At 39.2% G+C, this 13883-nt stretch overlaps 1 protein-coding gene across 3 annotated transcripts in view; it reads right to left on the bottom strand.

Moving 5' to 3' along the window:
* The window catches only part of armc8 (armadillo repeat containing 8), a 144111-nt gene that overhangs the window by 67287 nt on the left and 62941 nt on the right, over positions 1–13883 (bottom strand). For all 3 annotated transcript variants that reach the window (XM_069934508.1, XM_069934506.1, XM_069934507.1), the window contains 4 exons: positions 11841–11931; positions 11525–11585; positions 5254–5454; positions 2806–2901 (listed from right to left, as the gene is read on the bottom strand). In XM_069934508.1, the coding sequence (XP_069790609.1) occupies positions 2806–2901; positions 5254–5454; positions 11525–11585; positions 11841–11931 (449 nt within the window). The remainder of the gene's footprint in view (positions 1–2805; positions 2902–5253; positions 5455–11524; positions 11586–11840; positions 11932–13883) is intronic.

Here is a 13883-nt window from a genome sequence, read left to right as displayed (position 1 = left end):
TCTCCTCATGTCCGATTAATTTTTGTTTTAAATTTAGAGCTAAAGCACAGTAACACGTCCTTCCGGCCCACAAGCCCACACTGCCCTAGTATATCTATGTAACCAAACAACCTATTAACCCACACTTCTCTGAATGTGGGAGGAAACCAGAGCAGCCGGAGGAAACCCAGATGGATAAGGGGAGAACGTATAAACTCCTAATTAGGAGAGGCATATTTGAACCCAGGTCGTTGGCTCTGTAATAGCATTGTGATAATCATGCCACTCAATTAAGTTTAGAATAGCTATGGAAAAGGACAAGGCTAAAAATACCTGTGAAAATCCATAACTGGCAATTGTAAAGGAACTTGGCCAGGATGGAGTGATGCCAAAGATTGGCAGATAAACAGGACATGAGAAATGAGTAGCAACCAAACAGATACATTCTGGTTATAGCATAAAGCATCAGAGAAATTACTGAACAAAGTCCATGGTACATATTATAGGGGCAATTGTTGAAAGGATGTGACTGTAGAAAGTAAAAACAATAGTGAATGGGTGCTTTTCATTATGGAATTGTCTCATGTAGGTTTGGTGTTCAAACCAAAACACAAACCTCTTCATGATGTATACACAGAATACGGAATTGAGTGGATCAGGTATTTTAAAAAGAGCAGATAACAAATTTTGCAAATGAAGTAAACATTGGGAAAGGGGGGAGGGAGAAAAGGAGTGGGAAAGGAGACAGAAATTAGTTCATAGACAATTGCAAATAGAGCAAAAAATGTTTATGTGCGAAATGATTCATTTTGCTTTGATAAACAAGAAGAGTCCAAATAAAACAGATGCTACAATATTAAAAGTAAAGAAATAACCAGCAGGGAAACCATGTACAAAAGGAAGCTAAAGGTTTACAAAAGCACTGGTTGATCCTGAGTACACAATCTGTGGCCAGTTTACTGACCTGATTTAGAAAGGTTGTCAATGCTTACCATGGATGCAATGTTAATTTTTACAATGAAGCTCAGGATAAAAATATTTTATTTACACTAAAAATGATTCATCAAGCAGAGAATGTCAAGGGTAAATTTGACAGAGGTGTTCAAAATATGAGGTAACTGCATTCAGCAATGAACAGATTTAAATATTTTGGCAAAACAGACAAGCGAAAGAAGTACTTCATTATTTGGAATCGAAGCCTGAAAGGGTGCAAGAAATTTTCAATCATACCTTTTCAAAAGGAAAAATAACTGCAAGGCCAGACAAAGGAAAAGGAAAGTAGGACTACTTGTCATTATGCTTCCAAGGAGATGTGCTAAAAAGCCTTCTCCTGTGCTTTACTCTTCCATGATATACTTTGAAGTCAATTCAAATGCTTTTTACACAAATTTCCCAAAAATCTCTGATGTGTATTTTAACCAAAATGTTGATTTTTTTTTAAACAAATGGGATATCTATCAAATAAAGTTTATCCGAGACACAATCTCAAAGCCATTAAATGTTTCTTTCACCTACTCTCAGCAACCAACATTCTACCTAGTTGCATTGAAATATCTTCATTAGTGTCAGTTCACACTGGGGGAAAAAAAAACACAATCATATAAGAATGAGGCAATTTAGGAGTCCTGCACAATCACTAAATATTACACTCTGGTACAAAATGCGACTTAAGCTGAAGTATTGCACTCGCACAGGAAAAAATTTTTTAGATATACAGCACGGTGAGAGGCCATTTCGACCTATGAGCCCCTGCTGTCCATTAAACAAACAGCACTGGAAAACTGCACATATGCAAAATCAGATATTGAATCATCCTGAAGTAATTCATCCTAATTCCTCATCCCTGTAGCCCATGGATTGTACAAAATGATCGCAAAATTGTGATTTCTGATCAAAATGGGTCATGAAAGAAATGATTTTAACAATCACCAAGGTTCCCCACTCTTTATGAGGCTATGCGTGCCTGGAAAAATTAATGTGGGTAGATTCTATTTGAAATCCACATCATTAATTTAATTCGGATGACAATCTAAGAGTATGGAAAGAATGTGATAACGTTAATGCCACATTATTGCAGCAAAAGGATAGTAAAGCCAAGACTTCAGTCACATCGCAAGAGCAACATGGAAGTATGTGTGTTTTCAAAAACTGGGATTATCAAAAGGGTACATTTGCATGCAGAACACAGTACACCTGGTTTTGGACAAGCCAAAGACAAATCAGCTCATCATTCACTGTGTTAAGAATCTTTTAAAATCAACAGTAGTTTAAATGCTATTGTTCAAAAGTGCCCTGGAAATAGTGTTTTGCTTTACGGTAGATTCAGAAAACAAGCTACCAGCACTGTCATTGCACAAAGCTTTATTTACAATTAAACTTGCACATCAGCAACACAAATGAACACATCAGCAGGCCACAAATTAAAAGTGATACAGAAATAGAAGCTCAGTACTTCCGGTTTGTAGCAGGTAGGTAAGCAAGCATTTATATAACTGGCATTACAGTACTACTGCATTATGTGAGTCAGTACCATACACTACACTTCACAGTGCTAATTTTGTTACTATTGTTACCAACTCATGCAAAGAATGTAACTTAAATATCTGGTGCAGATTCAACATGGGAAACACCAACACTTGTCATTCCAACATTAACATGTCACAACTCATTTCTCTAGACAAATGAGTCTCAATCCCATTCATTCTTCAGATCTGATTATGCTCTTTCGCCAAGTCACTGTTAATTCTCTTCACCTTGTTGTCAGGTTGACGTCACTCCCTGCCTGTTGGTTGCCAGGACCGGGGGACGCCCCTCTCCTAGACTCACCTTCTTCCGGATGTCTTCGTCATTCGCTCCAAGGGAGGCGTACAACTTGAATGCAGCTTGGCGAAGTTCATGAGCATGTTTGAGATCGTGGTCAAGCTGAAGAACACAAGGAAAGATCTTTAAAAAATAATGTAAATATATATATGTTTATTTCTTTGTCATTGAAAGTAACTTGGAGTTGAATGATATGAAATTAATTAAAATTTGATAAATGGGCAGAATATTGCATAATTACTAAATTACAAGACTTCATTTTAATTCCTCTCACATATTAAAGATGCCTCAATCATTTTAGAAAAAGCTTTTCCAAATTAAACACATAATTCACAGCTGCAAATAAATAATTGCACACAAAATAAGATCACACTTCCCATACAGTAGTACAGTTAAAAACATAACATCTATAAAGATGTACCACTATAATCTCTTGCTATGAATGCGTCACAAATAAATCAAAAGAACTGCTTTTGCCAATCATTTACACTCAGCAACTGTTGACGGATCGTTTTTGAAGTGAAGGGCTCCACCTTTTGGTAAAAGAAGGAAATCCAATTAACAATTCATAAGAATGTTAATGACACAGGGGGACAACGACTGTAAGGAAGATGGGGTGGTGGGGGCGGGGGGGCCGTGACTGTGAGGAGAGTCCGGCGGGGGGGCCGTGACTGTGAGGAGAGTCCGGCGGGGGGGCCGTGACTGTGAGGAGAGTCCGGCGCTCCTCGACTGTGAGGAGAGTCCGGCGCTCCTCGACTGTGAGGAGAGTCCGGCGCTCCTCGACTGTGAGGAGAGTCCGGCGCTCCTCGACTGTGAGGAGAGTCCGGCGCTCCTCGACTGTGAGGAGAGTCCGGCGCTCCTCGACTGTGAGGAGAGTCCGGCGCTCCTCGACTGTGAGGAGAGTCCGGCGCTCCTCGACTGTGAGGAGAGTCCGGCGCTCCTCGACTGTGAGGAGAGTCCGGCGCTCCTCGACTGTGAGGAGAGTCCGGCGCTCCTCGACTGTGAGGAGAGTCCGGCGCTCCTCGACTGTGAGGAGAGTCCGGCGCTCCTCGACTGTGAGGAGAGTCCGGCGCTCCTCGACTGTGAGGAGAGTCCGGCGCTCCTCGACTGTGAGGAGAGTCCGGCGCTCCTCGACTGTGAGGAGAGTCCGGCGCTCCTCGACTGTGAGGAGAGTCCGGCGCTCCTCGACTGTGAGGAGAGTCCGGCGCTCCTCGACTGTGAGGAGAGTCCGGCGCTCCTCGACTGTGAGGAGAGTCCGGCGCTCCTCGACTGTGAGGAGAGTCCACCGGGGAGTATGACCGTAAGGAGTGATGGGAGGGGGGGGTGACTTGACTGTAAGGAGAGACTGGGGAGCCGGGCGCGGCTTGACCCCAAGGGGAGCCGGGCGCGGCTTGACCCCAAGGGGAGCCGGGCGCGGCTTGACCCCAAGGGGAGCCGGGCGCGGCTTGACCCCAAGGGGAGCCGGGCGCGGCTTGACCCCAAGGGGAGCCGGGCGAGGCTTGACCCCAAGGGGAGCCGGGCGCGGCTTGACCCCAAGGGGTGCCGGGCGCGGCTTGGCCCCAAGGTTAGCCGGGGGCGGCTTGACCCCAAGGGGAGCCGGGGGCGGCTTGACCCCAAGGGGAGCCGGGGGCGGCTTGACCCCAAGGGGAGCCGGGGGCGGCTTGACCCCAAGGGGAGCCGGGGGCGGCTTGACCCCAAGGGGAGCCGGGGGCGGCTTGACCCCAAGGGGAGCCGGGGGCGGCTTGACCCCAAGGGGAGCCGGGGGCGGCTTGATTCTAAGGAGAGTCGGGGGCAGCTTGACTCTTAGGAGAGTCGGTGGTTGGGCTGTACTGTAAGAGGGACTGGAGGATTTGGCTGTAAGAACAGCTGAGGAATTTTTTCCTGGAGCATGGGACACTGAGTGGTGACCACAGCGGTAAATACCATCATGGGAGGGATAAATAATAATCACGGTCTTTTCTTCATGATGGAAGAGTCTAAAATGACTACAAAGATTTAAGAAGAGGAGGGAAAAATTTAAAAGGGGATCCGAGGGGAAACTTATTCCACTCACAGGATGGTGCATTTGCAGTACAAACTGCCAAAGGAAGTAGTAGAGCCGAGTACTACTGTAACACCAAAAATGCATTTTAACAAGTTCATAGATGTTTGGTTGGAATGGACAAACTGGGCATAGGAAATGTTTCCATGCTCTATAACTATGAAAACCTGAAGACAAAAGTTGGCTGATTGAAGAACAATAAATTCACCTGCTTTTATATTGTAATGCACTTGGATCAACAAGAGGATGCAAATTAAATCAAAGTCAAAACTAATTGGCAAACTAAATTCTCCTTTTCTACTTTTCTAATCAATCACCTCATTAAATTATTATAATTCATTAATATACACCAATTTTAGCAGAAGTTATATATTCAAAGGTTAAAAGTTGAACTAATTTGATGGGAAACCTACCCTTTTGATATCTGTGATTGCACTGACTGAACTAGGATACTTGAAGTAATCAGCAAGCATTGCAATAAGATGATCTGTGATGCTGGCAATCCTCTGTAGCTCCACATCAGGTTCTATCAAGTATGCCAAGGTTTCAGCACCTTCTACCCGCTCTTCCAGTAGCCTCTCTTTACTGCACATCCTAACCAGACATGGGAGAGTCTGAAGGAAAAGAAATGAAGCTAGGTTAAATCAAGATAAACGCAGCACGCACAATATACTAATTTTCTTTCCATGGACACACAACCCATCACAGGATCAATTGGAATCAAGAATTTCCAGTGCTTAGCCTTCTAGCCAAGTCAATCAACATCAACAAATCAGAGGTTAACCTCAAGTTTATCGTCATACAATGTTTAATGTGCATATGTATTGAGATTCTTATGTGCTGCAGCTGAACAGGTACTTGCAAAGTGAAACTATAATAGTAAACTAATTGAATTAAATTAAGGGAGTAAATACACAAGATGCAAATAAATCTTCACAGAAATCCTACGGCACAAAAATGACTTGAAATAGTGTTGACAGTTCATGATTAGTGTACCAAGAGGAGGTTCAAGAGTCTGATAGCTGTTGGAAAGAAACTGTTCTTGAACCAAGAGGTGCTGATTTTCAGGCTTCTGTATCTTATGCCCAATGGTAGCAATGAGAAGAGGTTGTGAGCAAAGTAATGGGGGTTCTTTACGAATTAATGAATGGTAAACTCAACAGTATTTCAAAACAGGTCTGAAAATAGATCATGTTCATTCTATTTTAAATTCCACCAAGTGAATCCATATAAATTTATGTAACAAGGCCATTTCGATATATAGTATATTTTGGAAAAAATTTTTTAAATTCATCCATACAGCACAGTAACAGGCCATTTTGGTGCACGAGTCAGTGACACCCAATTAACTTACACTCCCGGAAAACCCATGCAGACACAAGGAGAATGTACAAACTCCCTGTGAATCCCGGACCCAATCGCTTGTGCTGTAAAGGCAACATGCTATCCGCTATGCCAATTGTACCAAATTATTACAAAGTGAATTTAGAAAATGATTACAATGTGCCAAATTTGATACAAAGAATTGTACTTGGTCGCATTTCATAACTTTACATGGGTTCACTTGACAGAATTTAAAATAGAGTGCAAATAATGTACTTTTGGAAGGGTCTAAAAAGATTGTTACTCTACAAAAATAATAATAAAATCAAGATGATGAACTTTAACATCTTATAATCATTCTTCAAGCACAAACTTGCATTTAATTCAACAAAGTCCAATCATTGGAATTCCAGAAACAACAGATCAATATGAATGAAAAGTCAACAAATTCAGCTGAAGCTGAGAGAATTTGAAAACACAGAAATGCTGGAGGAACTCAGCAGTTCTCAGTGTCCATAGGAGGAAAACATATTTAAATGACGCTTCAGGCCTGAACCCTTCTTTAAGATGTTTTCACTACAATTACATCAGTTTCAGACTTTCATGGTTCACTCCTCTCAGATGAAGCTGAAATCACAAATATCCAGGTTCAGACTTCTAGAGATGACTGTTCTCTTTTTCTCCTTGAATTCTGTAAGAACCCCATTCCATTCTCCTAGTTACTCAGTCTATGTCATGAGCGGGTTAGCCCTCAAGGAGTGATTAAGTCACCTGGGACCATACTCAATGGAATTCCGAAGAATGGGAGGGAATCTTACAGAAAAATATACAATTATGAAAGGGACAGACAAGACAGAGATAGGAAATTTGCTTCCACCAGTAGATGAAATTACAACTAGAGGACATGGCCTCAAGATCCAGTAGAGTATATTTTGGATAGATGAGAGGAGGAATAGCTTTTGTTCAATATCATTTCATGCAATGGCCCATTGCCCAGGAAGACAAATGCCACAAAGTGGCAATGTTAATGCTCAAAATGGAATTCCATTTTGCTTAAATGAACAGGTTAAAGATAATAGAGTGGGTTGCAAGGATTTTCAAAGCTCTGAGATAGGCAGAAATTTTGCAGAGGAAGACACATGTCTCCATGACAACACCAGGAACATCTGGGAGATTCTAACACTTCAAATTTTCCATGTAGAACTCCCATCAAATCATCAGAGATCCAGGAACAGTTGGTGTGCCGTGAACTATTGAGGGTTATTATTGGACTGAGAAAAGAATTCAACAAGATAAAGAGTAGAGGAGAAGAAATGGGAGGTCAGGGAAAAGTAATACAAGTCTTTTTTTTACTGAGAATAAAAGTAAAAAGGGGATGTAAGGTTCTGGAACCACTGGCTTGATTATTCTTTAAACAAGAAGATAAAATATTTGATACGCTGGAATTTAAAATGATCCAGAGAGGTCAAAAGTACAGAAGATTGTATTTGCATTGAGGACTAGAGGCTTCAAGGAGTGACTTTAAAATGTTGAATACAAGATGGCCTGTCCTATATTTCATGATAGAAATACCGAATACTGGCATTTGTATAATATTCTAAGTTTTTTCACATTGAGCTATGTTTGCTGTTTACGTGAAGTCCAAGCACAGGAGCCCTGAATAAGGATTCCAATCCTTTGCTGTCATGTTTACACCACACACAAAAAAAAAATCCAGACTGGAGACCACTGAGAAAAGCAAGAGAGACTGTTAACAATTGTGCACATTGTTCAATCAGATATTGTTTCAGAATACCTCTTATTCAAAATTCCAACAAGAATTATTAACCTTTATGGTTGTGTGGGAAAAAAAAATCCAGACAGACATTCAGAAGGTTATGTTACAGATGGTGATATAATTACAACAGTGAGAACCAATGGGATTACCAAGTCATTCAACTCAACACAGGCCACAAAACCAACAACGGTCTTTGACAACTGGAATAGGGTCATCGAAATTTCTCTTTCTATTGCACTTTACCTAAACTTTTCACAGGTCTTTCTACAGAGCTTCAGAATATAATATTCATTTCTCCAGTGCCAATAAAGACACCAATCTACATTACTGCAGTTTTTCCAAATGAGAAATACCAGTCATTCTAATCTTCTAAAACATGTGGTACATATGAGCATCAAATTAGGAGTCATTTGACTCCTAAAGGTTGTTCTGATTAGAATCTCAACTAGCTCTATCTAATCCTGGTTTATCTATATCTACCTGAAAAGAGTTCAGTCTCCTTTTGGACTGTCAGATATAGACATAGATATACAGCACGGTAACGAGCCCAATAATCCTGCACCCGTGGTTAGTTTTGAACGGTGGGAGGAAACTAGAGCACCCGGAGGAAACCCTCAGACATGGGAGAAGTACAAACTCCTTACAGAACAGAGTGCCGGATTCAAACCCCAGTTGATGGCGCTGTAACTGCATGGTGCTAACCACGACGCTAACCATGTCACCTGTGTTCTGAGAAAGAGATTTTGAAAAACACAAAAACCTCAGTAAAAAAATTTTGTTTCATGTCACATAAGAAATATTTTAAATGGTGAGTCATAAATTCTCTCACAAGAGAGCAAACATTTTTTCCACATAAACCTGATCACAACTCATCAGGATTTTATACTTTTTAATTACTGTATATCACTTTTTACTCTTCCGAACTCCAGAGGGAACAAGCCAAGTCCTTCCAACCTCTCCTTATATGACATCAGGTCTATATCAGGCATCAACTTACTGAACATTTTCAAAGCTATAAGTCATCAATGCCCTATAAAAATGAAGCAAACCTCCTATTTTTGGATTCAATTCCCCTTGCAATGAACAATAACTGCCACTTGCTGTACTGGATATTAGTTATTTTTTAAAAAGTAAATCATGCTTAAAGGACACAGATCTATCCGTATCAATGAACTCAAACTACCTGGAAGATAACTTGTATTAAAGAATACAATACCCTAAAACAATGGTGCTTTTAAAGACAATTGTTGTTTTACTGTATTGTTGTACAGTATTTGATTTTTTTTAAAAGACTAAAACTGAAGCAATTTTATACAAATCTGAAAAGTACATTTTTTTTGCAGCGATTCTTTTGGGCAACCCCATCCCAGTTTCACAATCCATATCAGCATACATTTGTAGTCACAACATATACAAAAATTCTGTGAGAAAATGAAAGCATTGATGGCGTTTTCTTTTCAAAGGAAGAATTAAATTGTATAAATTTCAGTTTATCTATGCTGTTCAAGTCATGCCGAAATATGACATCATGCAATTTCACCCACCCACATATGGGAAAATGACTTTTACTTAAATCAAAATACAAGCTTAAAGTGTCTAACTGTATTTGCACGAATTTACATTAATTTTAAGGTTCCAGCTTCCTATAGAACAATAGGTTAATATATCTTTCAAAAGGCAAACCCAGGATACAATTAGCACTGTTATATGTTGAAATCATTTTTGGCTAATGATGGATTAATCTTATCTGCCATCATCTCCCACAGATACTTAATTGTTCCACAAACTGGCATAATCCAGATTTTGTCTTTCCATATCAGTATCAAGCAAAGTGAGTTTGGAGTATGGCCTACCATCCATCAAATAGCCCTCCATATGGTGCCAAATTAGAACATAAAAATTTACAAATCAGTCCTTTCCAGGATACAAAAGTCATTTCTAATTTGATTTTTCTCACAGGATTTAAATTGCAGATCACTTGATAGAATATCATCAATTTCTTGTGATACAAACACAGAATTAAGCTGAGTGCAGGTGAGGTGAAGCAAAATAAAAATGAGCTGGACCACACAGGCATAATTCTGTAGGCATGTTCACTTCAATTTTATAAGCACAAAAATATGAGAAAATCTGAAAAGAACAAATAATTTTGACAACTGTCTTGGCCATACAGGAAAAAACAAAGCACAAGAGTCCATGTCTAGTAATTACTGTCAAGTTTGCTTTCAAGTGCAGGCACAGAAACTGGTGTTAAAGAAAGTCAACAGATGGTGCACAGAGAGAGTACATGTCAATCAAGTAAGTGCTGTAGGATACATTAGTCCTGAAAGTATGTAGAAAAATTTGGAATGAAGTGATGTTAAGACGAATGAACAACTCCATCACGGCATTCACTCTCCGCTACCTCATCTTTAAGTTCATCAAGAGCTCAGGGATCATAACTTCTCCTACATTTCTATCAGCCATACATTTTGTAAGGGTCTTCATTACCCAAAGCACCAAATCTAAATTTCTGATCTTTGTGTCTATATCTGCTCTGTTATCTTCACTAGCCCAAAACCTCACTGGTTATCAAGCTCGTTATTGTTGTTACTTTGGTCTTCAAAAGCAATACGTTGATAATCCTTTCACCATCTCCTTGATCTGTTGAAGATTTTGGTTGTTCCTCTTTAAATATTCTTGACTTTCAATCACTTCTTTAATTCTTCAAAAGCTCATACTTTGGGACATATCTACTCCAATATTAACTGCTGTGTTAATATTAACTGTATAACAAAAATGGAAAGATGATTCATTCAAATTAAATGCTCATTTAGCTCTATCTAACTAACATGGAACTAGTTTCAGATGTAAGCAAGAACAGGCCTGTGTGTCCAGTGGAAATTCATGTTAAGAGGAAACAAGGAAGTAGTGATTGAAAAAAAAATAGAAAAAAAACATCTTTCTGAACCAGAAGGTGTCCAGAGATCCACAAGGTATATTCTGAAGCAACTTTTCTTTAACAAATTTTAGAAATAGGCATTAAAGGAAAGTGATATCTATTTCAATGTAACTATCAGGATTCTTCTGGAGATTTTCTTTTCCTTTAAAGTATTACTGAGAAAGCACAATGGTTAAAAAAAAAGAAAATGTACAAAAAATAGAACTTCATGTTCATACTCATGATCTTTAATCATACTACAAGTACACGATCCTTTATCCAGAACCCTTGGGGGACAGTGTGTTCCGAATTTTGGATTTTTCCGGATTTTGGAAAGCCTACCCAAACTGTGCTGTCGTATCCACCCCACTCCCTTCCAGTCGCCTAGCCATCTCCCCCAACCGCCGGTCCCTTGGCCGCCTCCCCTAACCGCCAGTCCCCACTTGCCGGTTTTTGGAGCTTTCCGGATTTTAGATGTCTGGATAAAGGATCGTATACCTGTACTAATATCTGGAGTTTCCACGCTTAAAGGCAAAATACATCATGTCAGAACTATCATGTAGCTGAGCTACCTGAGATCGCATTATGACCACTGAAAGAATAGAGGTGCACTCATTACTTTGCAGCTAGACAAAGAGAATTGTTATTGAAATTTCATACTGACCTTTAAAACTATACTGTTATCATCCGTCCGAATTGCTCCAGCCCTACACATGTAAGTTAAACTGTGAAAAGATAAAACTGGGTTAGAAGACACAGAAATCATCTTTTCTGAATGTACAGTACAAATAACATTTTTAAACTAGATGAAACTGACTAGTTGAAATGATTATGTTTAATATTAAATGAATATCCACAAATGATTAATACTAAGCACCATAACATTTTGAACAGCTAATTCAAAGCTGTAGGAGCAATTTAACTATTTGGCAAAATGTTCACGTGACCAATGTCACTAGAGAGAATATTGAATTGGGTACCATTTTGCTGATGTCAGCTGCATTTCAATTGGTTTATCCCTCTGCATCATCTTCACAAATACTTGGGGCAACAATTCACCATCTACCAACACTAAAATGGAATACAAATAATATTAGGAATGTTATAAATATTATGTTCAAAAGAAATAATACTTGAATCCTTTTGTGCATAAGATTTTACAAGAACCAAATTGACAAAAGCAGCAAATGTTGCATAATACCAGCATAAACAAAATATGGCTCTACCTGAACACTCGCCATACGATTTATCATCGCATGAAAACCATCTGATGCTTTGAAGTTAGTTAAAAAAAATTCAAGAGCATCTTGGACCAATGCAATCAGTGACAGAAAACACTAGAGGGCGCATTTCATCACCAAACCAAGCATGACTTCAGAAAACAGCACACAAAGGATTTGTGCACTTCATTAATTTTTCAATTACTAAAAGTGTATTCTAAAAAATGTGGTACAGAATTACAGTGAATGTCAAGCTAGTTCTTAAATGACTTATTGGGGGAAAGATGCTCCAAAAAGAACTGAAATAGTAATCATAATGGTGCACAAGTTTCAAAAAAGTATAAACCCATTGATACAGAGTGTATAAAATGATTTTCATTCAGAGAATGCATTTAGTTTCCTGTTTGTGTTGTCAATCAATTTGATAACAGCCCATCCATCATCTAGCTCCCATATCATTCATAGGATTAGTTACCAAGATCTTTCAAATGGATTTATCTGTAAATGGTTATATGGTTAAAGTTAACAACTAACCATTCAATTGCCATTTTCGGAACAAATTTCCGTATTTGTTCTTGCTGATGTCAGCCATGGAAATCTTGGATCTAATTTTTATATTTGACTCAGGTCCTAAACTCACCCAACAGCAGAAATAACATTTCTCTTCCAACCCCACCAATGTCATTTTAAAACATTTCTTTGGCTTCCAAATTACAGTGAATACAACTCTTGTCCTTAGGTAAAAGGATTCAAGAACAATATTGGTCAAAATTGTGCTCTGATAACATGACATCATTTATTAATGGCAGCTATAGATTGGTAACAATACAATTTTATGCACCAATATACCCTACATCACAAAAATTACACTGTTTTAAATCTGAAATTCCAGACTTGTGTTTTGGGGTGTGGTATAAAGGTTGCAACATTTATACATTCAACCTGGCTATGCACGAAAGTACAATAATTTTGGTTTGACTTGGCAGAAATTTTGACAAAAATTATAGAAGTGGATTTTCCATTGTAACCAGAACTGTATTTATTGAGCAATCTTATGGTTATTGGCACAAAAGAATTAAAATATCAAATACAGTTCATGAGGATTGCACCAGGAGATGTATAGCTATTGCATGGAAGTCCGAATCCACCCCCCCCCCCTACTTATTACATAATGAAAAGCTGTGCCGTTGGAAAACATTTATTTCATCAAATATGGATAAAACTAGCATGAAGAAGCCAAAGGCAGCCAAGAACAAAGATTGAAGAACCTCCTATTCAACTGGCAACATTGGATGAAAGTCCAAAAGGGAGCAGTGCAAAAATGGTGATGGGACCTACAGAACCAGGTAAAACTGGGGAGTTGGGTCAAGAATTGAGAATCATCCTGGAAAAGATGGAGAATTTGAGTAACAAATAAGTGCTGAAACTGTGATGAGAGATATGATGAAGAAAATGACAAAATAAAAGATTGTAAACCTGATGGATGCTCTACAGTAGAGATTGAATTGACAAAAACCCATGAAAACCTTGAAGCTTTGGAAAAAAAAAGACAAAAAATTGGAGTTGGATAAACAAGGTCTGCTTCACAAAATTGACCATAGGGAGACTTTTAGTCGACAAAATAATGTCCACATTATTAGACTAGAGAAAGGAATCGAGGGAAGGGACCCAGTGAACTTTTTTCAAATACGGATCCCACAAGAGTTGAGAGAAGAGAAATTTGGAGGAAAAACTGCATATCGAGAGAGCTCACCGAACACCAGAAGAGCCCGTGTACAGAGACCAAGACCAGTTCTGGTGAGA

The sequence above is a fragment of the Narcine bancroftii genome, chromosome 4, assembly GCF_036971445.1.
Source record: "Narcine bancroftii isolate sNarBan1 chromosome 4, sNarBan1.hap1, whole genome shotgun sequence".
Taxonomy (NCBI): domain Eukaryota; kingdom Metazoa; phylum Chordata; class Chondrichthyes; order Torpediniformes; family Narcinidae; genus Narcine; species Narcine bancroftii.
Note: the sequence above shows the minus strand (reverse complement) of the source record. Positions and strands in the feature narration are given on the sequence as shown.